Source organism: Hetaerina americana, unplaced genomic scaffold, assembly GCF_022747635.1.
Source record: "Hetaerina americana unplaced genomic scaffold, ioHetAmer1.1.p SCAF_53, whole genome shotgun sequence".
Lineage (NCBI taxonomy): Eukaryota > Metazoa > Arthropoda > Insecta > Odonata > Calopterygidae > Hetaerina > Hetaerina americana.
The window spans coordinates 3,182,748-3,210,213 of record NW_027287128.1 but is presented as its reverse complement, the minus strand read 5'-3'; the positions used below and the strand labels follow the sequence as shown (position 1 = coordinate 3,210,213).

Genomic DNA, 27,466 nt, shown 5'->3' with positions numbered 1-27,466 from the left:
GTACATAGGGTGTAATAAAAGGAGGCAGTAAGAATTATGAGTTCAAAAATGATTTATTATAGGATAGAATTTGTGTCATGCTATGCAACTGCTGGGCCTGGATCCATTAAGAACTGACCATGACCAGTAGAATAGCTTAAAAAAACAAAATACGAATTTCCCTTAGTAGTTTTACTCAATAAAATCAGCACGTTACAAATATTATTTTGAAATGTCTGTTTGGGTCAGTATTTATGAAGGAATTTACAATCAAAAGTAGTTTTGATCACTTTATTTTTTCCATCTGACACTGCTCATAAACAATTCACTGAAGATTTTGATACCTATCAAATGTCTTGGACAACTGTCTTTCAGGCACCAGGGTAATTTATTCACTGGGCAATTCATTTTCAGCAATGAAGTTTATTTTTTTCCTCATCAATTTAATGCCATAACATTTGCACTTCATTGCACTTACCTTTCTCTCCTTATTTCCACCAATGCCCAAATTTATTTGGGCATTTATTTGGAATATGCTATTACTGATGAAACATTTTTCTTTATTCTTCACTCTGTTTTTGTGTCCGCTATTTAACTACCAAGGGATTCCCTATGCTTTAAATTGAGTATTTTCAGTTTACCAGTATGTCATGCATGCCAAGCAATGGTTGGTATTTTCAATGTGGGATCAGATGCAAAACATAATATCCTGCTGTTTGTATATGAAGTACATGAATACACTAAAAATATCTAGTGACTTCACCATCCTGATAGGAAATTCTCTCGTAATCACAAGTTAATGACTGCAGACCTTCCCTCAAAGTAACATGTATTTCTTTTACAATTAAGACAAAATTCTGAAGAAAATAGAAATGAACTATTTCACTGAAGCAGTACACCAGATATAGAATGAAATTAGTGGCAAGGTCAGTATTATTTCAGTTGCATTAAAAATTTATGATCATTCACAATGTAAAAACAGGACCCCTCAAAACCACTTCTTGGCAACTAGATGGTTGAGGAAGAAGAAACTTCTCATCTAGATGAAAAAATCAGCCACTAGAGCAAAAATGAACATAACACTGTCAAAAAATAAAACATTTGTCTAACCCCTAATTCTCCCATTAAGATGGACTACGACAATAAATGAAAAAGAAACACACCACAAAAGTGGTGGATTGGAACAAAGTGTTTCTTTTTCATTTATTAAAATGAACTTCCACAAAGTTGAGGCTGAAACTATTGAACTAATGGACTACGACATTAATTTGTTCAACCTTGATGGAGGATCAAGAATGGCAAAGGCTGTGAAGAACCAATGGAAGACCTTGAGCAACCCTTTCTTCTTCACAGCCCTTGAATTATTAGTGTTACTTAAATGCATTCCAAAATGGCAGGCAGGGTACTTCACCATATAAAATACCAATAGTTCTATAACATATGCAACAATACCAGAGTTTTCCCTATTAGACAGACATCCTGCATAAATGTTCTCATTCCAGGAATCATCCACCTTTATGCCTCTCACCTCGTGAATAAATAATGAGCAATTTTAATTCACTAATGTAGAACGTTAAACTGAAATTTCCCATAAGAAGTTTAGGGGAAAAGGGATATAGTTTACAATTACAAATGCAGATTACAATAGGATGAATGACAGCGCGAATTGAAGGAATTGATGACAGATTTATGCTGCTAATGTCTTTTGCAGCTTTCGATAACCCTTTCTTGATACATTCCGATTTTTTTTCGATAGTACTTCGCTCTTTACCATCCTCCATGATTTTCTCTAAAACCTGCTGGTACTCCTTCTTCGTCAATCCAGTTAATGCTTCTATATTCCATTTTCTAGCCTGCCGACCCTGCCTTATCTTTTTGAAACAGATGCTACAATTCATAACAACTAAATTGTGGTCAGAGTCCGCATCCACTCCCGGGAAACTGCGAATTTATCACTGTTCTTAAACCTGTGTCTAACCAGTATATAATCTAACTGATACCTTTCTGAGTCACCTGGCATTTTCCATGTATACCTGCACCTTTTGTGGTATCCAAACCAAGTGTTGATGATGAATAATCCCTGTCTCCTGCAGAATTCAATTGCTTTCTCCCTGCGGTCATTCGTATACCTGAACAATGGCCAAGTTCGTCGGTTCTGCTTTTATCTCTACTAGTATTATTCTATCCTTTGCTTGTTCTGTGTTGACTACCCTTCTTCCTATCTCTTTATTTAATATTATGGCAACACCTCGTTGGCTCTCATCCCCGCCACTGCATATTATTCTATTATTATCACTCCAGCAACCCCCGCTATGCTTCCATCTCACCTCGCATAGACCTAAAATATCTACATTTATCCTTTCCATCTCTCGCTTAATATTCTCCAATTTTCCTGTCCTCAACATCGTCCTAACATTCCAAATTCCCATTCTAACTAAACTGGTCTTCTTCTTCTGTGTCTTCTGTCCTGCTGTCGTCACTTTTCTCTTGCAAGGGTTTCGTGGGAACACAACTGCGGAATCCCCCGCTGCCGGGCACAACACACAGCCGATTACACTGAGCCCCGTAGTTGCTAGGACTCATATTCTCTCAAGTGTCCATCATATTAATCTTTGGAATGATATTCAAGACAGTGCAAAACAATGGGCAAATGAGGAAGGGGAAGGAATAGGAGAGACATATTGGATGGAATGAAGGGAGGAAAGAAGCCTGCAGGATTGAAGATGGACTTACTGTAGTCCTTGATTTCAGGTTGTGTTTTTTGTTAAGAGATGGATGTAAATGCATTGTTGTAGAATTTTTTATGCTGTGTCCAGGTTGAACAATGGTATACCTATAATAATAATGTACATTTAATTGAACCCATAAGATATATAAAATAAAATTCACACATTGTGTGGTCACTGCATAACTTAAAATACTAGATCACGGCAATATTTTTGACTTCCTACCCATTATCATGTTTCAAATTGAAAAAAATATAAACGAGTTACATAAGGAACATTTATGTAGAAATTAATAAATTTATTAAAGTGATTCTGTTTTAATGACATGTGCAAATTACTGTAAGTAATTAATCTATACTTATTGGGGATCATATGACATGGGCATCCATATATAGAACCTGTTACTGAATAAATATATAAAACAAGATTATAGGTATTATTCAAAGACAGTAACCTTATATACATTTGAAGCTGTTGATCAATTAAATAGTTTATCACAGAAGTTGCATTAAATACATTTTTTTAAGTATTAATATTTTGCTGCAATTAACACTTAAGTTACTTGTATGTATTATTGGTAGGAAAATTGAGCTGACAGTATCAAATTAGTGCCTTTAATGAATATCACATTTTTTTCATCATGACTCTGTTTGCAAAATAGGAATCTGAAATTCAATGTAAGCTTAATTATAATTTATTCAGAAGCACTAAGATACTTAATTTTTAAGTAATTGGCCATAGATAAAATTTTCAATTAATCATAAAACTCCACTCCAAAACGAGTACACACCAGGAATTCAAAATTGCAATGGATCTATACCTTCTTTGGTAGTAAAGAATAAAGAGATAAAGAAATCAAGGTTAAGTAAACTAAATTGAAGAATGATAACATTCTTAAGCATTATAACTACACTTCAACAAATTAGGACATACTCTTAGCACAGAGTAAAGAAAACGTTTTACTCTATGTTAAAAGGTACAGGAAAATATGACAAAGTCAACACCTATGTAATTTATCCGATAAATTGTAATTTTATACAAAAATTGACGTAAAAATTGTTCAAAACAACTCTTGATGATAAGCATTGACAATGCCAAAAGAAGGTATGTCAAATATCTATGCTTTGAAGAATTGTTGAAAAAATCAAATTACGATCCAACTCAATCACTGAATTATGTATGGTAAATGATCGAATAAGGGGGTAATTCACTGTGACTGTCAACTACCAAAGATAAAATGTAATAAAAATCTCTTCTAAAATATTTTATCTTATACAAAACTCAACTTCAATAAAAAATCTGGTGCCAAATCTTTCTAGTACAAAATTAGAGTGATTAACAATGAATTATACATTAATACAAGTCCTTTGTCTTGGCGATTGCTCATAAAATGCTACGGCATTAAAACCTCAGCAGTTAATCACATAAATGACTTTTTGCATTAAGGTTTCTCATTAAAAGAAAAGAATTTACAACATTATCACAGAAGGCACAAACAAATTTGATGATGAAATTAGTTCCTTATTATTAACTGCTCTTGGAGAGAAGGTCATTGCAAAAATACTGAAAAGCAGTAGGAAGTCTACATTGGGCCATCCCACTTCATGGAGTCATCTGGTTCAGCACTGAGTCCTTCATTTGTTAGGATATCAAATTCTTGTCTGTTGAACACAGCATTTCGTATATCTTCAACCTTGATCACCATTGAAGAGTCAGGTCTGTAAAATTTAGCTTTATGTTAACAACTGGCCAAATATTCCACACTATTTAAAATTCTAATTTTATTCAATAAACATTTCATTCCCATTTTACCCTCAAAATGAACAAAAAAATTCCAACTTGTTAAAATTCTAGTTTTCTCATTCATATATTGAATGATAGCTGAACTGGGGGGTGAAAATTCCTATGGCAATTCAATAAAAGGAACATCTACTGCCTAAACAATGCTCATTTCTAAGAACAAAGAAAAATCACACAAATTATCATAAATATTAGAACTTCATAATCATTTTATTGGAAAGTACCGGGCCATGTTGTAATGCCAGTTCCCATTAAATCACTGGTGTTCAGCAACTTTGCACCTGGATTTGTATCCATCATCCTCTACCATAGTGCACACATTCTAATTAAATACTGTGATGCACTTTCATCATATGTATTGACCATGTTCAAATGTGGATAATAAATCATAATAGCTTATATTTTTTGTGAGTGGACAGTTACATTTCAGAGAAAAATCATAGCGACATTTCCACCTAAAAATGAAACAGTTGATTTATGGCCTTTTGCTTTCAAAAGTACTTAAAAATTGTCTCAAGTTTTTCCATTCAATGCAGATACTTAAAAGAATGCTACTGACAGCAGTTTTCATGAATTCGTGGGTTACTGACATCCCTGATAATATTCTTTTGCTTAGTCATGATCACAAATGTTCCGCATACCTAACTATGAAATAGGTGCCAATGCCTCGATCAAATTTTAACGTCAGGTACAAATATGGCTTTCTGAAATAGCAATGAATATCTCCAGTGCTTAACATTGAACACAAAGTGCTTGATCGTCAAGAAATTCACTCAACATCCACATAAAAAATTTGGAATAGATGTAACTATCAGAAGAAACATCTACAAAAATTCTTTGGTCACCATGGAAATATCATTGTGTGTATACACATGACATCCTCAAATAAAACCAAGCTCACAAGATTTTTAACACAGGTTACCTATTGAGCAAAATCTACATTTTATACAACAAAATTAATAAAATAAACAAAAAGTCTAGTCCAGCATTCCAGAGTTTTATCTGGGATCTATGTCAAAAGATACAAACTATTTGTATTTTACTCATAGCAGGCTTTGAATTGAATTAATTACAAAACTTGCCACTTTTTCTGCATTTAAAATTTTCTATAATTTATTTCTAAGTGGAACCACAAGGTCCTACCCAAATCCAGATTCACACTTTTACCAAATTCAGTTATGACCATGACCTTATCCTAGACAAACACATCACTGAAGTAAATGACTCAATTACACTAAAATGACGATTGCTAATTATGGACTCACCTTTTTGAGGTTCTCCTTAGGGCATAACTGTATGACCCTCGCAACAAATCATTCATAAATGATTTAACAACCTATAAAGAAAGAGAGAGTTCACTAATGAGAGAAAGATAAATAAATTTCAAAGTAAACTTGCCACTTAAAAATATCCTTTTTCTCAAGTTGCCTATGTGAAGAAAAATTGATGAAGGCAAATAAGAATGATTCATCTCCAAAATTAACTGAGAAAGGGAAACATGTAATCAGCAATCAGACTGATACCTATGAATAGTTAATCAAAATTAAATATAAATAAATGATAAATTAAATTCAATAAAAAAACTATGCTAGCATAAATGCTGGCCAATCACCATTAAAACTCCAAGGTTTTATAGTACTGAGTTCTTATCCTTCAGTGAATATCATTTACCAGGTGTACAATTATGAAATGAGGATTAAAAAAATCAGAAGAATGATAAAAAGAGCATTATTTAAAGTATACGCCATTGCTAGTCAGACATTTTCCCCATATTTTGGGCAATTAGTGAATACCACGCTAGTAAAAATCTTTCCTTTTTCCCGTGAACCATTTTTTCAAATCTTCAAACAAACCAAAGCACTGCTCAGCAAGTATGTGGTCCATCGATGTAAACCAGTGGTAATTGGCAGGAGTCAAGTCTGGTGAGTAGGCTGCATGGGATAGAACTTCTGAGCTGAGTGCTTCCAAAGTATCGCAAACTGGTTGTGCCGTATGTGATGGAGCATTGATGGTTCAAATCAAAAAACTGTTGTTGGTAGCATTCCGTATCAACTTTTTCACCAGATTTTAACTGCTCATAATAAACCACACCCTTCTGGTCCCACCAAACACAGAGCATCTTCTGCCAAAGCAATTTCGTGGATGCTGCGCCTGGGTTTACCCATGATTTATTGCACTAGGGATTCTCAAAATAAATCCACTTTTCATCCCAAATAATGATACGATGCAAAAACAACTTCCTTTTGCATCAAGCGAGCAAAATTTTGAATATTATTTTGCACCTCTCCATCTGCCTGTCATTCAACTCATGTGGGACCCATCTGCGTGTCTTCTGAATCTTTCTCATCTCTCGTAGGTGATTATCAAGAGCTTGTTGACTAACACTCAATTGCGCAGTGGGTTTTTTTGTGTTAGTGAATAATCTTCATCCAATAATACTCGCAAGTCCACATTTTCATTCCTATTTGGCAGTTTCCCGTGTTCCTTGTCCGCAACATCAAAGTCACCACTTTTGAAACACCAAAACCATCGTTCACACATATCTTGCGATGGAGCATGTTCACCATAAGCTTCTCACAGTAATCATGGTTCCGCTGCAGTTTTCTTCAAATGAAAACAAAAATAATAATGCTGTCCGCGAATGCTGTTTTTTTTGTATAAATTTCGACATATTGAACACAGCACCACAACACTATGCAAGCACTTTTTCAATTTATCACTTGTGCGCATCTGACACTTGTTGATGGCGCAAAAAAATGGCATACGGGTCAAATATTAATACAATCTGTACCACCAATCACATTGGTGCACCATCTGGCATCTGAAATTGGCATTTCATACTTGTGCACCTGGTATAAACTATAGGCAAAAGTTACCATCTGGGACATATCAATTCATGTATAATTTTGAACGACATTTTATCACATGAATTACTAAAAGGTTATGTCACATGAATTAATAATAAAAAACCACAGCAATCAAGTTTGGTATGGCATGTACAGGAAGAGCTCACATTGTACCATGTCTAACAGCTTTAGAAATTCAGAAACCAGAACGGAATGGATGAGGATAATTTCTTTTCATGTACCACCCATCTGCAGAAAACCAGAAAAATCTAGTACCAAAGAATCATACAACTTAAAATTAATTGGGGGTATAGCATAGTGTACCCAGATTTCACCAAAGCTATATGGTCATTGAAATCAAGCACTCTACCCACTCTTGATTCTAAATAACCAGCAGATATACAAGATAATTCATGTTTTTGGTGCCACAGTCTGAACTCTAGTTCAACAGAAATACAAGAAATGCATTATTTTAAGGAAGTTTCAGTCATATCCTCTTATACACTTTCATGTACACTCATACATGGTCAAGGATTCTTTACTCTTTGAGAACATAAATATTGGTGAATAAAATAAAACCCAGTAAAACTATCTTTTTTTGCAAAAAAATTGTGTGAAGTCCTGATCAAAATATCTAGAACAGTCATAGAATAAATCAACATTAAGTTTAGGGAATATATCCATCTGTGAGATGAAACTATTTATAGCTCTAGTCTTAGAAGCAAAAATATATGATTATTAAAGATGGATGTTTTTCCCATAGTGACAGTTGCATGTTGTAAGAAAAACATATGACAGAATTGCAAAAGAAACACTTGGTTTTTCCACATAAAATATTTATTCACGACCTAGGTTTCGACGCTCAGCGTCATCATCAGGTGAAATACAAGAAAGGTATTTCACCTGATGATGACGCTGAGCGTCGAAACCTAGGTCGTGAATAAATATTTTATGTGGAAAAACCAAGTGTTTCTTTTGCAATATGTATCGTTTCCACAAAGTGACGCCTGAAGTTATCTCCTTTATATGACAGAATGTTTTAGAAAAAGGATACCACACAATCATTTGATGAGAAAGTTTCATACATTAAATTTATGTCTTTCACTACTTCCACACAATCGTATTACCTCAACAAGTACCCGCTGGGTGGCTGGATAAAATACACAAGGTGCAATTTCTTCAGGGCAAGATGCAATTACACCAATTTTCCGTGAAAATTCATCAATCAAGCGTGACAGGTCTGCTAGAGAGGGCTCCATCCCTAACAATATCACTTTGTGGCCCCCTGCCGCACGAGCACCAAGTCCAACCCTTTGATTTCCACTGGAATTTGGCCCTAACAGGATCAAGAGAATTACTTAGCAAGGTTTAAATTGGTACTAATACATTTTTACAACTAAATACAGGCAATCCCAAATATTCAACGGCACAAACTCTTTAGGTTCAATCAAACTTTTGACACAGTTTTGAATATTTTAGGCTGAATAAATGTCCCAGTCATTCATTAGTTTCCTTGAGATAGATCATCCCACTGTGGAAATAAATCTGTGGTTTCCTGAACCAAGGTACACTACACCCTGAGTAACGACAGTAAAATTTGATAACTTTACTTTCAACTCTGCTTTCTGGAGAAATAATTCATGCATCTACAGCTAGTGTGCAATTTGAATACTTCATTACAAATACATGGTGCAGGAATGAAAAACTTATTCATTATGCCTTGAGATAAATTCAAACTGAGGTGAAATCCTTGAGGCCCTTTATTAAGACCTTCGTACTCACTTTTAGGTGGACCTCCAACATTCACCACATCGATTTCCTCAGCATTATTTTCATTCACTGGACTGAATTTCTCACCTTCAAATGAAGACAGCCACTCATTTACAATTTTTGGCTCTGAAAATGTGGTGGTAAGGTTCAAGGCCATATCCGAGTACTCTGAAAAATTGGAAGCAAAGATTCAAGAAGGATTCATCAAGATACAGCTTTTTTTTTATAAAAAAAACCCCATGAGATTGTCTATAAAGAAGCCATATGCCATATTACCACTTAAATAAACAGGTTACTTCATCCCTAGACATTATTTCATGATGGCATGACACATATAATGAATAGCTAAGACTCATGAGACAATGAGACCATCTTTTATCATGCATGAATGAGGTGCTTACACTAATTTGCAGCAAGACATTTTTAAGTTTGAATTACTTCATCAACTTAGTTCCAGAAGGTTAAAACTATGGCACTGATTATGAATGAACACTTAATTGAACTGGCTTCATTGTACCTAATGTACTCCTAGGAATGAGATACAAAAAATAAAATAGATCAGAGTGTTTAACTATTCATTGAGAAACATAATTTCTTACTTCCTTTCTAGCAGACACAGTATAGATTGGTATAAGGTGTACCCAAATGTTGGTTAGCTTTTAGCTGGTTATTTTAGCTTACTATGATTAATGAAAGCTGGAAATTAACAACCTACCTCTCATGTTCAATGCAAATTGGTAATATAATACATAGTTTTACAAATACTGTACTATCAATCAGATTATTACATTTGCCTTTGCGTCACACATTGAGCAACATGGTACAGATCACCCATATGACAAGAATTAAAAAGACAGCAAAAACTTCAAAACTTAAATTTGATCTCATTTCAATCAAGACAGACCTGAAAGGCACAATTATCACTACCGTTATGATTATTTCTCTCTCCTGTTACTACCTTCATTCGGACTGAAGTGAAGTGGTGCATGTGGGACTTTGGGACTCAGTGGTGTGTAGCCCCGTAACCTTGCCCACATCATTATATCCTTATTGGTCCACGCATTCTCTTCCTCCATTGAAAATCCCTGGTCTGTAAGGAGTTTCCTCACTTCACCAGCACGTATCCACTAACAAATGAAATTGAATATTCAAATATATACATACTCAAGATAATCACAATAACTGCACAATGTTTAGCAAGATAGAGCACTGTGAACAGAGTTTATGCCCTGAGTCAAACCTGTGAAGGTGGAAACAACATTAGCCAGAAATATGTCAAGGACAAAAGAATATTGGAATTCTTATAAGTAATGATCACCTTTTCCTCAAGTAAGACCAAATTAATGAGGGGAACATGATGGTGCGGTGGCTTACGTACTGGCTTCCCACCGAGAGGGCCCAGGTTCAAATCTTGGCGTTGGCAGATAACTTTCAATGGTATCCTGATGCCTACTAAAGATACTTTGTACAGAGCACTTTGAGTGAGTACGCCGTCCACTGGATGGGACGTTTAACTGCAGACCCCTTGGCGCCTATCATTAAGAGTAAGATAATACTGACGCCAATTGTTTTTGGCCTTCCTCCTTTCCCATCCATCCCTAATGGCGCAAATGACCTCAGCTGTCAGTTGCCTCCCCAAAAACTATTATTACTACCAAATGAGTGATAGAACATGTGCAAGGTGAAAGTGTACCGTATTGCATTTTCTGTACATATAAGTGGCATTTAAAAGAGTAAAAAGCATATCAACTTTTTAGACAATAATATGCAGATGATCTCGCTTTGGCACGTAGTAATCTAGCATTGCAAAGCCACCTCCAGTCATGAAATCCCTCTAACTGAAGGTCCTTCCTACTTTTTCTGCAAATTTTTGTATGGAAAATGTTTAATTACAATTACTAATAGCACAACAAACTAGGTAAAAACCAATTTAGGCACACAAAGGGAAGGAAAGGACACCAATGTGATGATGAGAGCATTAATAGAAAGAAATAGAGAAAGCAATTAGGATGTCTATGTATGCTTCTTGGATTTTAAGGAGAATTTTGACAGAATAGTGTTGCACAAAGCAAAGATAAGGGTAGAGGAGGGAGAATCAGGATGAGCAGTGATAAACAGGAGAGTAAGTTAGGGTCTTTCAATATTACTGGTGCTTTATAACTTAGGAATACACTGTGGAAATGTAAAGGGTGACATAGAAAAACCTTGAGCTGGGAATCAAAATGAGTAGTGAGATGAGTACGTCAGTAAAGTTTAAAAATTATGAAGCAATACATAATTAATTAGATCATCAAGACAGAGCAGTTATTTAACTGCGCTGTACAGGAGCATTGTAAGAGGTGAGGGATGAAAATGAGAGTCATGATTATGCAAGAAGTATGGGGGCTAAGTTAAATTATTAAGTTAAATGAAATATACTACAACATGCAGAGCAGTTCAAATATTTGGGAAGTAAATTGAAGGGAAAGGGGCATAGGAATATTGAGAGAAGACTAACACTGGCGAAAGAAGCATTTACAGAAGGAAGGCATCGATGGCAGATATGCTACCTAAAAATGCAAAGAAAAAATTAGTGAAGACATCAATATGGATTGGAGAGCCATATGGATCTGGAAACTGGTCTTTGAATTATGAGGATGAGCATATATTAGAGGTATATTAGACTTGGGTATGGTATATAGTTGAGAAAATAAGATGGAGAGGAAGGCTAACAGCAGTTTTAAATGTGTTGGGAAAAGGGAGGAAGCATATAGGTGAAATATGAAGGAGACAGAAAGTAATTGAAGGAACTATTAAAGGGCAGAGGGATGCTAAAGGTCATACCTGATTGAAGGAAGAATGATAGGAAAGTAGGACATAGGCATTAAGGGAATAGGTAATTTGGATGATATGCAGGCGGGTAGAATGTCATAAAGAACTGAAGAAGGAAATAATTCTGACCAAACAAGTCCATGGAATCATACATAATAATTGTTAAGGACAATCGAAAACCTACCTTCAACATTAATATACCTTTGATTTGAACAGCATTTGCCAATTAGTGCAATATTAATGGGATTTTGTCTGAAAATGAAATTCTTGACAGCTTTCCATATATGAAACAGATACCATCTGACATTTTCAGGACATACAAACATGGATTCTCTTACTTGAATATTGACACAATAAAAAGCAAAGGTTAAAAAATTTGACAACGTAAAGGCATATTAGATAATCTTCTAGTTAAGGAAGGCTTTGGATGGACACAACTACCAAATAAATATTTGATTTCTCCTCACAAAACACAAACCAACATCCTACTCTACAACAGGACCCTCTTCATCTTAAATTTCACAATGTAAAGGCATATTAGGTAATCTTCTGGTTAAGGAAGGTTTTGAATGGACACAACTACCAAATAAATATTTTGTTTCTCCTCACAAAACACAAACCAACATCCTACTCTACAACAGGACCCTCTTCATCTTTGGGTACTTCCTTCCTACCTTCATCCTGTCCAACCCATCCTATCCTATTCCTGTCCTTTCCGCATTAGCCAAACATTCTCCCCTCATACAGTCATCAACATCCCATCACCAATTGAAGCACACTGCTTCACCAAAACTGCCAATCAATAAACTTTTCATCCATTTTTCCTGCCTCCTTATGATTTCTCTCAACAATCCCCTCTCCTTCCCCAGCATTTCTGGCACTTTCTCATTTCTTTTCTATTCTGTCCACTTCACCATCTCCAACCTTCTCCAATCCCACCTATTAAAAGCCTCCAATCTACGTCTATCATCCTGCTTTAGTGACCATGCTCTTGACTGATAAATAACTATGCTCCACATCAAAGTTATGACGAGCCTTTATTTACCATCCTCATGCAACTTCCCTGCCATCAATTCCCTCCTTCTTGCAAAAGCCTCTTTCCCTAGCACAATTCTGCTCTTTCCATCCCTACTACTTTGACCATTTTGGTCCAAAAAACTTCTAAGATATGCAAACTGTTCCATCTGTTCTAGTTTTTACCCTCCTATTTTAGTGTTAAGCTTGGTCTTTCTCTTCCTGGAAAATCGCATAACCTTTGTTTAATTATATTGATTCTCATCCCATATCTATCACACTGAATTTCCAATTCACTCAGCAATGGTAGCAACCCCTTGTCTGACTGACAAATTAGAGCTTGGTCAACAGCAAACCTAACTGATTTTACAAAATCCCTTAAGACTTACATTTCTACCTCTAGTTCTTCCCATGCCTCTTTAATCATTTCCTCCACATATATGTTGAACAACAATGGTGATAATGGGCAACCCTGCCTTACACTTCTTCCTAACACTGCCCATCCCGACTCCCCGTTCCCCACCCACACCTGAGCAGTCTGAGACATGAACAGGTTGCGGATTAGCCTCCTGTCCCTCCAATCTATTACTATTTTCTTCAATATACTCATCAAGTTTTCCTAATTAACCTTTCAAATGATTTTTCGGAATCTACGAAACAGGCAAATACGCTGTATTCTATATTCCTCTCGATTAGTGATCTCATTACTGCAATGGCATCACGTGTACCTCTCCCCTTCCTAAATCCAAACTGATCTTCCCCTAAGTAATCATTTGCCAAACTCTCTATCCTTTTGTTGATAATCTTTAGAACCACTTAAACTTCGTGGAAAGTCAAATGTATTGTTCTGTAGTCCTTCCATTATGAAGCCTTTACCTTTTTTGGAATAGGAAGTCTTTCAGCCAGATTCTTTCCTAATTGACACTATCGACGAATCAATCCATATTGACTCTTCCTCAAACATGTTCTTAAACCTTATAGTAGGTCTGCAGGAATGTTGTTTACCCCCATGGTCTCATTTGATTTCATTTCCCTTAATGCCCTTTATCTCATTGTCAAGTATGCCTGGACCAAACCTATCTTCATCTATGTCATGTTCTTTCTGTGCCTAAGCTTTTTGGCCTCAGTCCTTTACCATACAGTTCTTCTATATATTCCTTCAATCTCTCTTGGAACTATTCTCTGTCAACTATTATCTCATTCAACTTATCTTTAACTGTTATCCCAGATCTTCCCTTCTTATTTCCAGAAAGTGTTTCAACCATCTTGTATAGCGCACCAATTTCACCCTTCCTCTTCAAATTTTCCATATCCTTGCACTGTCTTTTCCACCACAGCTTTTTTGCTCTATTTGTTATGCATCTCAATTAATTATTTAACTATTTCTACTTCCTTCTACCAAATACTGTACTTGCATTCTTCAATTTACTTCTCTGATCTATCTTTCTAATCATCAATTTCCATGATCCATGGTTTCCTTGACCTTTTCCTATTAACCTTGAACTTTTCCTATAGTTTTGTGTGCAGGTTCAGATATCCCTCTTTTGATATATTTCCATTTTCCCTTGATAGTACTCAGCTCTTTTCCCTCACTCAAGATTTTCTCTACAGCCTGCTGATACTCCTTCCTTGTCATCCTAGCTAATGCTTCTAAATTCCATTCCCTAACTTGCTGCCCCTACCTTATCTCTGTGAATCGAATGCTACACTTCACGAGTAGTAAATTGTTATCTAAGTCCACATCTGCTCCTGGGAAACTGTATGAATTGAGGGCACTGTTCCTAAATCTGTGCCTAACCAGAATATATGAACTGATACCTTTCTGAGTCACCTGGCATTTTCCATGTATACCTGCACCTTTTGTGGTGTCTAAACAAAGTGTTGGTGATGACTAACCCCTGTCTCCAGCAGAACTCAACTGCTTTCTCCCCGCGGTCATTCCTTGTGCCTAAACTGTTGTGCCCAACCTCATCACCATCTCTTCCTTTGCCTACCATCGCATTCCAATCCCCCATCACTATCAAATGTTTCCGAAGGGACACACGCGATTATGTCCTCTAACTGATTGTATATCCTATCAACCTCTTTCTCCGTATGGTTGCTCAGTGGCATGTATACCTGAATAATAACCAAATTCATCCGTTCTGCTTTTATCTCTATTAGTAATATTCTATCCGTTAACTGTTCTATGTTGACTACGCTTCTTCCTACCTATTTATTTAATATTATGGCAATCCCTCGTTGGCTCTCGTCCCTGCCGCTGTATATTATTCTATAATTATCACTCCACTAATCCCTGTTATCCTTCCATCTCACCTCGCATAGACCTAAAATATCTACATTTCTCCTATCCATCTCTTGCTTAAGATTCTCTGATTTTCCCTTCCTCAACATCATCCAAACATTCCAAGTTCCTATTATAACTAAACTGGTCTTCTTCTTCTGCGTCTTCTGTCCTGCTGTTGTCACTTTTCCCTTGCAAGGGTTTTGTGGGATGACGACTGCGGAAGCCTTGTATCCCCCGCTGCCGGGCACAACACACAGCCAATTGGGCCGAGCCCTGTAGTTGACAGGACTCATATTCTCTCTAGTGTCCATCATTATCAATCTTGGGAATGATAATTGAGGTGGCTTCCCATTGCCTTCCTCAATAGTGTTTTTAACTGACACCATCACTTACTGGTCACCCCACTGGAGTCAGATGCCTTTGCAGCAACCTCCCTGAGGAACCGACGTTGCGTGACTACCTTTTGTCTGGCTCCTAACCTCCGACCTATCTGGCATGGGTGACCCTATCAGGAGCAATTATTATTACTCCCGCCAGCACAGCTCTAGGGGTCATCGGAATGCATAAGCTTCCACCAAATCAAGGTCCATGGGAGGGGCTAAAGCCATTTTACAAAACAAACTGCTCAATGAGAGATCCAGACCAAACAATATTCAAATTTCAAGTTTCTTCAACATGGATTTCTTCATCGATTAAAAGAGAAGATTTCTTACTCACCTCTGCAGCTCTTTGCTTTGCAACTGGCCAACTAAAAAATTCATCCAAAGAATTAGCAGCATAAAGGTGTAATGCTCTGTAAGCTGGATCTGAAGCATTGGGTGAGATAATAGGAAGAGCTTTGAGTAGATGGCTGGTTGCTGCCTCTTGGTTATCATGAACACGATTTTTTAGTTTGCTGAAATTTAAAAATCAGTCATAGTTATACTGTACCAATTCCTAACATTTTTTGGGTAAGTTATCCCTAATACACAATTTTTTCAAAAACATTTAACAAAATGATAGGCCTATTGCAATTACCATAGCATGGATTGATGCAATAATGATCATTTATATCTAATTTCAAAAAATTAAAACATATATTGCAAAATAAATTATATATTTTTTAAAACTTTTATGGCATTTTCAAAACATTAAGAAGTGAGCATCTGAGTTTGAGTCCCAGTCCAGGCAAAATAATTTTTACACCATTGACATGAATTATTTCTACAAAATGCTAAAAAATGGATTGCTTTACATTGTTAAATGGAGGGGAATTGTTGCATCATAACTCCACTTCCCTGCATACTTTTCTTACAAATTCACAATGTATACGCATGTTCATGCATTGGCATGAAGCGTGCATGTTCATGCAAGCATCATGTCAATGAAAATGTGGATTCCTGATTAGTATGATGGAAAGCACACTGTAATTTTCTGTACATAGTATGCATATTTCCCATCATAAGTCATAACTATGGGTTCATATTGTCATTATTCACTGGGAATTGGAACTGGTCACTAGAGTTAGTGCCACTCCCTTTAATGACGTATAATAGGGAATATTTTTATGGTCAAAGCAACATTGAAAAAATGTAACTAGATTCATCAAATTATGAGAGGCCTGCAAAATGTAATAGTAGAATCTAAAATTTCACTGCAGATGCATCAAGAAAAAATTCAGGATCAGATAATTAAATTTAAGGCAACTTTTATTTGGTTCATTTTCTCTATGGGCAGTATCTCAACCGTAATATTTTAGAAATATAATTACCTAAAATTTCTTATTAAAGTGGCCGTTTTTGGATCTATTGCTGGCTTGTTGACTGGTTGAAGGTTGAGATGGGTTGACTTGAATGCCAATTGATTAGATGGCTGAATGGTCCTAGAAGCACTTGCCAAGCTGGGATTTTGTATTAAGACACTAGTCCCTGGACGAATGCTGAGATTTTTGAGCAATGAAGCCCCTTTTGGAGGTCCTGGCTAGAATTCAACAGAAGTAAATATTATTCATTTAACAAATGTTTGCACTTAAAAAAAATATCAAGTATTTTTCCATTTACATTTGATATGCATATTAAAATGCTCTTTCCTGGATCAACATTTGCATTAACCAAGATCAGTGGAGAGATCACTATGACATGAGAACAATTTGGCAATTTTGTGCAACAATTTTAATACTAAAACTGATGCCAAGCCATCTTTGCAATGTAATGTCTTCAAAATATTGCCTGAAAAAATAACAACTTTTCCAAATGCATCAAACATCATACTAGATAATTGTACTACGCCATGATTACACTACAATGTCCAAGAAATTTGGTGAGCAAAATGACCTGAATGTCTCTCACCTCTATCACATTCTTTGTAAAGATCAATACAAAATTGTCAGCAGCTATTTACAGAATTTATTATAAGGCTTGATTTCATCCATGTATGAATAACATGTTAAATGAATACTTAATAAATTTTTTTGCAACTTTGAAAAGTCAGTAAATAAACATTTACTCTATACCTAATGTAGAAAGAAATAATATGCAATGGGAAGTCAATAACATTTGTGTATGTATCTTTTACTGCCATTCTCTAGACTGCATTTGGTGTAGCAAAAGGATGTAACTATATATGATAGGGTAAGTTAAAATATAATATTTCAAAAATTACATTAATTCTCACCTTAGCAATTGACATACTTCCTGGTTTATGAGATGATATATTTTCACCCTGAACAATTGATTTCGACAACCTTAGACTAGCTGGTTCAGGTGTCAGCAAACTGAGTCTGCCACCAAAATTATTAACAGTATTTTGAACTTTGAGCAGAGGCACTTGGGATCGTTCTATTTGTCCTCCAGAGTTGGGCATGACTTTAATGTCCCCACCCACATCTGAAGCACAACCAATTGTATGAAATGATGTCATGTCAACAATGCATTCTTCTTCACTTGGCCTAGGAAAACACCCGTCTTCAATGACAATTTCTTCTTTGACAGCTGAACAGTCTTGGTTGACGTCACATAAAACAATCTCTTCCTTGTCCACTGGGCTTCCAGGGAGTAACTCTTCTGCATCATCCTGTTCCTCAATAGGCTCTTCTTTGATGGCTACCTGACCTAACAAAACTTTTTCGTCCTCAAAATTCTGTACAACTTCAGAAGTTTCTATTCCAACACCTGCACCCTTTACATCACTGGGATGATTTCTTGCTGAACCTTCAAGGTCATCATCAGAAGAATTACTTTCTTCCTCAACGTTCTCCTTCTTAATATCCTCTTCACTCATTAAAGTACACTCATTGAACACGCTAGGTACATTCTGAGAAGCCCAAGATGAGCTATAGCACCTTCCTCTTTTCTCTCTCGAAAACATTCGACTACAACTGTTCCCTTCCATGGATCCACTTTCACTTCCCTGAGCTGTGTCAGATGAACAACCATCAGCAGGGCCCTGGGAGTTCTCTTCCCAAGTTCTGCTGCTACAGTGTCCATCAATGTCGTCCTCACACTTGTTTCTCAGCTCACTGTCAGCCAACAGCCATCCCTCAACAACCGTTTCTGCACCTGCAATTTAAATGTTCACATTTGATGTTAGAAGGAAAATATGAGCCATGGCACAATTATACCAGAAGAATATTTTTTAATATTTTCCATAGCAGCAAATGCATACATGTTAAATAATGCATGCATACATGCTGAAAATCATGCAACCTAACTTAAGCAGTTAGGTTGCATGATTACTGTATCTACTATAATAGAGGTCAACCCTTAACTTAAACTGTCTCCAGGAAAATTGTCGAAGTTTATGGACATGAAGAAATTTACACGGTGAATACAAACATCTAATTGGTGTATACCTGACTTATGATATAAAAAAACTCCCCATTGCCATTTTTAGTCGCGATGTTTTTCAAAATGTCTGTAACCAGCTCTCCCAGATGCCAGCCAAGCATGCTTCATGAAAATTTTGACAGGAATATTTCATACAAATTTTCCATTGCAGATAAAAACTGAAAACTACGAAAAAGTTGTTCAAATCAAAGGTTTATTCGAGAGGTGACTGAACAGCTAACAGCACATCAAAGGTTTATGAAATTCCTACATTCAAAGTATCAGAACTAATTACTTTCCCTGTGGCACCAGAAGTTTCTCACAAAGCTCTGTTACCCCTAGAACATTGCAAAGCTTCAGCTAAAGTGGAAGGTACCTGAGGTGACACCCAGATTTGAAACTGGGTCCCTTCAAACAGCAGCTTAACTTTCCTCCCACTAGGCTACTATGATGGACCAAATTCAGAATGGAAAAACAGTCTGATCAGGGTAAACAAGAACTTAACCTCACAGCAGGGTGATAAAGGATGACAGATGAAACTGCCATTGCAATTAATACTATGGTCCTTAGATAGGATTCAAACTAGGCAAAGGAATTTTCAATGCCTTGGGTGGAATAGAAAATGAAATGTTGAATAGCAGGGGTAAGTGAGCCACCACTATCTTTCCCTCACCTTTTAATCGGAATCTTTCAATCTGTATTCAATAACAATTTTTTTTTTAACTACCAAGCATTACTACCATTTCCAATTTCAAACTATACTTTTCCCATTCCAACTTACTGAAGTTCAACTTATCCTCAGACATGAAAAATACTACCCATACTGCCACATATTTTTCTTAAGGTTTTTCAACTTTTACTCCCAATTTACATTCCAAATATTCCTTGCTTCCCACTAAATAGTGATATGTTTTGCAATGAGGAACTCTCACCGCTCTCATGTCTTTACACTCTAATACTCTCAGCCTTTTGCCATAGGCAATAAGATCAATAATGCTCCAAAATCATCATTTTGCCATGTAAACAAATGAATAGATTTATGTGTACATCACTTATTCCAAACAATCCTTTTTCCAAGGGTGCATATCACAAATTTTCTCCATTCTCATTCACTTGGCATGTTGCCAATACCCCTGCCACTTTTTAAGTAATTCTCTCTGCACGTAATTCAACAATTTATATTATCCTAATGTTATTAATCCTTCACCAGGGTCACACTCATTCAAAATGTCTTTCAAAATCATCCTTCATGCTTCCAGACTTGATACCCACTAGTGTATAGAGAGCTACAAATTAAATCTTTGTATAACAACTTTCATATGAACCCAGAACAATCAAGGAGACAATTGTCTCACTTTCATTGCATCTATAATTCAACCAAGTTCATGCCCCAACTGCAAGGTACACTATTAACAACTCCTGGCCATTTTGCCAAACCATTTTATCAATTTCAACAAAAAACATCCCTTGTACTCATTTCACATACACACATGATATACATTTGTCTAACAATAAAGTTATTCATAAAATCAGGCCTAAAAAAGTTAAGATGGGATTTGTAGGAAGTAGGGGGAACAAAATTGGGGTAGGAATCAGTTAATTATAATATATCAAGAGATTAAAAACTAACCAAGGGCCTGTAATCCTGATTTTGTTCTATCAAGAACTAGATGGTGAATGATGTCGATAGGTTTGTTCAGAGGGTTGCAAAAGTGCACCTGCACTCTGATAGGAAACTCTCCCCAGCCACAACGGGAAAGTCGAAATGGTGGAGACCTGAAATTAAACATACTTTATTTAGCAAACAGAAATCATATTGATTAATAGACTCTTTACAGTCACTATTGAAAAAAGTAATGACATATGCACAACTAAGTTTACAACTTACATAATCCTAAGAGGTCAAGTCAACTAGAGGGTTAAATCACCATTATTAAAACACTTTAAAATTAAAATACCTACAGATTTCAAAACTTAATTGCTTGAATAAATATTTTAAAAAATCACAAAAATGCATGTTTTATATGATCACAAACAATAAAATTAAGCTATTATTTATTAAGGAATTATGAAATAATTGAGCCTTATTGATTGCCTGATTGACTGCCTAGCAGAGCCTTATTGATTGCCTGATTGACTGCCTAGCAGAGCCTTATTGATTGGCTGATTTAATGCATTTTAGATGCAAATCGCACTACCTTTTATGCAAGCCTGAACATTGCTTTTTGGGATGTGGTGTTTATTATAATAAACTTTTTGCATTAAGATTAATTACTTTTTAATTCTGTTTAAATTTCATGCTTGTGGTTGCACCAACTATGTCATCTGAAAGATGCCAATGGCAGTGTTACTATGAAACTTGATGTAGCAAAACATTTTCTAAAAGTGGTATATTATAAAATATAAGGTTATCATAAGTTTGCTTCCATTAATTTCAAGTACTTCTCTTGATTAAGATTAGGTAAATATTGTGCAAAATTGCAGAGGAAGGTCAGGAATGGATTACAATAATTAGTTGATGGAATAAATCAATACAAGGAAATAGGCACAAATGAAAAAATAGGCAGACAACAAAATAACATGGAGAGTTCCAACAAACCAATCCTCCAATTCATAATCCAACGATGATGATGATTAATTTCGAAACAACTCCATCACTCGCACACTCAAATCACATTCTTGCTCATTCAAGTAGCCATAACAGTAGAGTTTGATATAGAGAGTGGGTCGATGGCTGAGGCAATAAAGTCTGATTCAAGGACTAGTTTAAAGCACAAGTGGTGTATTTCATTCACCAAGTATCCAAATTTGTTAGCAGGATAACATAAAGAATTGGTTAGTTCCTTTGCATAATAATTTCTTGAATATTTTATACATCTTGAGATGAATTGGAATCAAGCGACATAATGTCCTCATTTCTTGCACACAATTACATGGCCAAAAAAACAAAAAAGGCTAATGGATATCATGATAATATGAATACATTAACCCTCTTAGTGCGGCGGGCCGATAAATCGGCTTTCGTATCCCTGGCGAAAAGTGCGGAGGGCCGATATATCGGCTCTTGGGTAGGCTATTGTTTAAGTCGTTGTAACTTATGGTTTTTTCTTTAATAATTTATGGTTTCTTTGCTATCGATAGGTTGAATTCCATAGAATGACGTAACTATTTTTAAAATTTTTTATTACCAATTTTAAATGCTTTTCAAAAATTATAATTTGTACTATAATTTTTTGTTCAGTTTTGTACATGGCGGGAAACTCAGCCTAATTGCTTGCTCGTTTTTTTTTCTGAGTGGTCTATCCACTATGAAAAGCCACTGAAAGGCTACTAATCTGTTTTCATCTGTAATCTCTTGAATGTGTTGTGGTGTCATGGTGTTGATATATAGCTGCCTATTCAGACTTTGTTTAGACGATGGAAATGAGAGCACTGCTTTGTAATCATTTTGGTTTCTCTTGCCATCCATCCTATCTACTCAATTGCGCCCTGTGTAATGGATTACATTGTCAGCAGTTCTCTGTGAGTTAGAACTTGGTTTTTTCTGCCTTTAAATTGTAAGCACATTGCCGCAGTCTCAAGGAAAGGGGAAAAATCCCAATTTGACTCAGTGAGATCAGCCTTTTCAACAAAATCGAACTATGCAGAGGCTGACAAAAAAATTTACAATTCACTGGTTTTTCTTTATTTATTAATAATATTTTCTTCATGTCTTTTTGATTCCTTATTATATTTAAATATCGTTGTTTTATTGAAAAATGTTTTTTTAAAAATATTAGTTTTGTGTCAAAAAATCGAAATATTATTGCTAAAAAAAATATTCTTCAAATTTATGATACTGTAATAATTACATTTATATTTCAGATGATGTAAATGTATTACATCATTATCAACTACAATATTATATTTTAAAATAAAAAAACTGCATATGGATATCTAAACAAATAACTTCGTAATGTTTTTTTTTTTCCTAAGGTGATACATTTTCTGAAATTACCCTTCGCACTTCTCACTAGTACCCCTGGAATCCCCACCGCACTAAGAGGGTTAACCCCTTAAATGGTACTTTCTGGCAATTTCACACTACATATATTGGAGCAGAGAATCAAAACTGCAACTTGTATGAAGTTTGCACAAATTCACTACACCAAGCTTTGCTTTTGTACCTTTATAAATACTATAATTTTGGTTTTAAATTGAGTAATTCACATTTTATTATATCAAATATCCACAAAAATGCCCATATAAATTTTATACGTTTCAACAAAAATTCATTCTCATGAAGTAAGTTGTTATAAATCACTTACAAAAAAAGTTTCTACTGCACCAATGCTGACATCAAAAAAACTTAATACTGAATCTTAAAACCAATCTTGTAACCATCAGTGATCCTGTTTCAATGACAATGAACTAGTTCAAGTTGACTGAGAAAACTTCACAGGATTTCAAAGCCTTATTCTGCTCAAAACTATGAGAAAAGCAATAGTAAACATACAAAACATATGAACAGTTAATTTACTTTGTTGAAATGCTTATCAATAGTAAATCATTTCAATGAACAATTATACAATTCTGCAGGACATTGCCATAAGAAAACACATGAGTGCACTTTTGCCAATGTTTCATTAATAAGTTTAAAGCACAAATTAAATTAAAAAGTAACCTAACCTATGAAAACAATTAAACTACCCAATACACCACATTAATACTTAATAACAAACACTGGAATTTTGTATTCTTTTGAGAAAAGATTTCATACTTGTTTCCCAAAAACAATTACATTATAACACAAATTCTACATCAGGAAATTTAATAAGAATATAGTCAGTATGGTGGGGTGATACGAAATGTTTAATTCACTTATATGGTAAAAAAAGAAGCTTGATCCATAATTGTGAGCGTGAGCGACATTCTCAAAAAAAACCAATAGTATAAAACATTTATGATATCTATCACAAAAGCAGAAAGTAATTGGCAACTGTGAAGAGGATCACAGTTCTACATATTAAAATCTAAGGAAGTACGTACACAACTTCAACAACATCAAATGGACGGTAGCTTGAGTGCAGGAAGAACCTCACTTTGCTGACAAATTGAGCGATGGGAGGTGCAGTGGGGGGTGTTCGTGCATACACCATCCATTTATGGCTGGCTCCATCCTCTCGACTGTCAACAGGGATCCACTGAGACACATTACCCACAATAATACTGAAGACGTCAGGTAGAGACATATGCGGAAAAAAAATTGAAGAAATGATTAAAATAGGAGAACCTGAGCAATAAAAAATAGACACTTATATGCAATAGGTTTCTAATTGCTAATAACTTCTAACTGCCAATTTCAGTTGAACTTTTAACAGAAAAAATAGTGTCACCAAAAATTTGTATTAAATGGAGTAATGTGCACTGTAGTACGATTAATATCAATTAACAATTTGAGTTTTTTTGGAAACTCCTCAAATAAATTTTCTCAGGGTGAAAAGACACCACTGAAAATAAAGGATAAGGTAACCATAAATTTTCTGGAAAAATTAATGAACCTCAATATGTTAAATATTAAAATATGCCGTTATTTCATTTTGATTGAATCTTAGTTACTTGCGTATGAGTAGTGGTTGAACTAAATTTAAAGGCAGTCATGATTTTTTTCATTTCGGTAATTCAAAGAGGCGAAAACCATGACTGCTTTAACCATAAAAGCCGGACCTTCGAACATTTCAAATCTTCAAATATCACGGCTCTATGACCATGGGAACCTATGTCCAAAAATGCGTCATTACAGCCACACAAAATTAATGTTGTGACACTATAATGGTAGTTCAGAGGGTAGAGCTCTGGGCTAATGACCGGAAGACCTGGGTTTTAATTCCCAGGGACACCTTTGGGCACCCTCTACTTCTTCCAAGCTGTGAGATTATTTCGTAACCACATCCTCCTGGGAAACCATAGGCTGCACAAGGAAAGGAACTGGCACCCCTAGCCTGATGCCAATGGGCTTAATTCTAGGTGAGCTCTACACTCACTTTTCAAAACAACCTACAGGTTCATAACTGCAGTGGTGATGGTATTTAGTCTTTTGAGATGAAATGCATCACATCTCCATGTGATAATCACCAGTTTTTAGATGGTTGGCTCTCCCACAAGCAAAACCACCGTGCACACACAAATAATTTAAAATCACCCTTGAGAGCGTAAATATCTCTATATCTGGCAGTTTTTGGTCAACATTTTTGCATCAAATGTTAGTCATTAAACTTCGATAATAATATCTGATAAAGAGGCATTTCAAAACATACAATAGATAAGATTTCAATTAGTCAACATTAAGGTACATATTATATTTCAGAGTATGCTGTAGTTTGTATTGTCGAGTATGCCAAACAAGAATACCATCTGAATTACAGTTAAAAATGTGAAAAAAAGCAAACAATAATATTACATTTAACATTTATGAATTCATAATATTGTTTTAAAATTTAAATCACAAGTCACTTATATTATTTAATCACAAAAATGTTAATTTGCCCGGGAGGGAAATAGAAAAAACACCACTAATGGATTAAAAATATTATTCACAAATATAACTGAATTTGGACCCAAGTCAAATACCTAATAACATGAGAACTTGAAATTAAAAAGGAAAAAAAGGAGGATTCAAGTTTTGGGAGTGGAGATTGAGAAAGAAAACATTTGGAATCGATGAAATTTTGAATTAAAGTTATCCCTAATAAATAGGCTTGTTTTAAATGGAAAATGTGAATGTCCGGCTACATTTTTCATTGCAGATCTATCTGTAATTTTCCAAATTAACTGGGTATATTTAACCAGATTTATACATATTTAGGAATTCTCTTTGATTTTTTTTGTGGATTTGTGCATATAGGTGCACATTTTGAATTTTTGTACCAATTCTACTTCATTTTTAATTTCTTTGTATTGATTCACTGTTTTTCTTAGATGGGGCTATTCGTGATCATTATCAGAAAAATTTTGAAAATGTGTCCAACCATTATAGTATCAATTGCCATCAGAGGTATGATTATTTCATGACGGAAAGAAACAAACTGCTAGCAAGTCATTCAAAGTTTCCACCTCTCACACACAATATGTATGGATACTGTACTATACTCCACTCGGAGTATAAAAATTAAACCACAAGAAAAATAAAAATTGAACACTAATTTCATAAAATTACATGTATTATGCCAACAATAAGTTACAATTCTCTTGTCTCCTTGAAAAAACTACTATTTATAAAACTTAAATTAAGCCTTAACTTTACAATGAACAAATAAGCACATGAACAAACCAGTATTTAGTTTTTGTGTGAAATCCTCTCGTAGGGCTAGTAGTTTCATTAGCCACTTTTTTGGTTGCTGGGGGAATGTAGCAAGGAATTTTGGTGGGGCCATTTGAGTCATCTTCAATGTTTCCCTTGTCTTCAAGTTGTCCATCAGAATCACAGGCCTCTATCTCTGCCACTCTCTCCTCGATTCTTTTATTGGGCTTTTTCTTCCTGCTGAGTCCAGCTACAGCAGGGTGAGGTATCTGCCTACTATTGGATGCATCAGGCCACTCTCCCTTTACATATTAAAAGGTATTTTAGATATTAAAGAGCAATGTAATTTTCTGCTACCACAGCAGTCTTGGGGACATTGCAAATCAATATTTATCAAAGGGATATCTAGATATTGTTATCCATATAATACAGCCCCATCATTTTTATAGGCTGAGAACAATAATTTTATTTAAAAAATAACTAGCTTTTTTTTGCAAGTTTTTGTCGTCTACATTGAAAAAATTTGCCTGAAATGAATTTTTAATTTGGTGCCATTCACCCTGAAAATACAAACAAGAGACTACATAATTTTATAATATTAATAAGCCATTGAAATAGCATTTCTTTCACCCAATTCCAAAATGATAATCAGGCATAATAATCATTACAACTGGATGCATATAAAATAAATTGTAATATCAAATTTTCAGTCACAAAGGGTAGTTTTCTCAAAATATTTTATTGCCAAAACAAAAAAAAAGTGAGACACAACTGATAAATCTGCAGTTGTCCCACTATAAGTTAAAATATGCATTTGTTAGAATACGTTCAACAATAAAAGGTTGCAGCAGCAAGAATACATGACAGGAAACTAGAAATGCTGCGGGGAAGCCACATGACATCAATGGGGCTGAATGGTTAATATCAGCTTATCACATTGGTAAAACATGCTCCCAAGGATTTCAATGCAAATCATTGAAAGTGAAATCACACAACAAATGTGTAACAAAAGGCGCTGTAATGCTTAGATTTCTTTAAGTGAAGTTATGTTAAAAAATAGGAACATTAATTAGTAGTAGTTATAGGGGAGGCGACCCACAGCTAAGGTCATTTGCGCCATTAGGGATGGGTAGGAAAGGAATGATGGAGAG

The 27,466-nt window shown here is 35.3% G+C and overlaps 1 protein-coding gene across 1 annotated transcript in view; it reads right to left on the bottom strand.

The window, feature by feature from the left end:
• Positions 1 to 3,025: 3,025 nt before the first annotated feature.
• Positions 3,026 to 27,466, bottom strand: part of D12 (YEATS domain containing 2 homolog D12) — a 28,897-nt gene continuing 4,456 nt past the window's right edge. The window contains exons 3-13 of the mRNA XM_071593211.1: positions 26,346 to 26,613; positions 24,065 to 24,244; positions 20,667 to 20,812; positions 17,886 to 18,769; positions 16,984 to 17,192; positions 15,951 to 16,128; positions 10,080 to 10,248; positions 9,134 to 9,289; positions 8,479 to 8,687; positions 5,771 to 5,841; positions 3,026 to 4,423 (exon numbers count right to left, since the gene is read on the bottom strand). Coding sequence (XP_071449312.1) covers positions 4,288 to 4,423; positions 5,771 to 5,841; positions 8,479 to 8,687; positions 9,134 to 9,289; positions 10,080 to 10,248; positions 15,951 to 16,128; positions 16,984 to 17,192; positions 17,886 to 18,769; positions 20,667 to 20,812; positions 24,065 to 24,244; positions 26,346 to 26,613 — 2,606 coding nt within the window. The 3' untranslated portion in view covers positions 3,026 to 4,287. The remainder of the gene's footprint in view (positions 4,424 to 5,770; positions 5,842 to 8,478; positions 8,688 to 9,133; positions 9,290 to 10,079; positions 10,249 to 15,950; positions 16,129 to 16,983; positions 17,193 to 17,885; positions 18,770 to 20,666; positions 20,813 to 24,064; positions 24,245 to 26,345; positions 26,614 to 27,466) is intronic.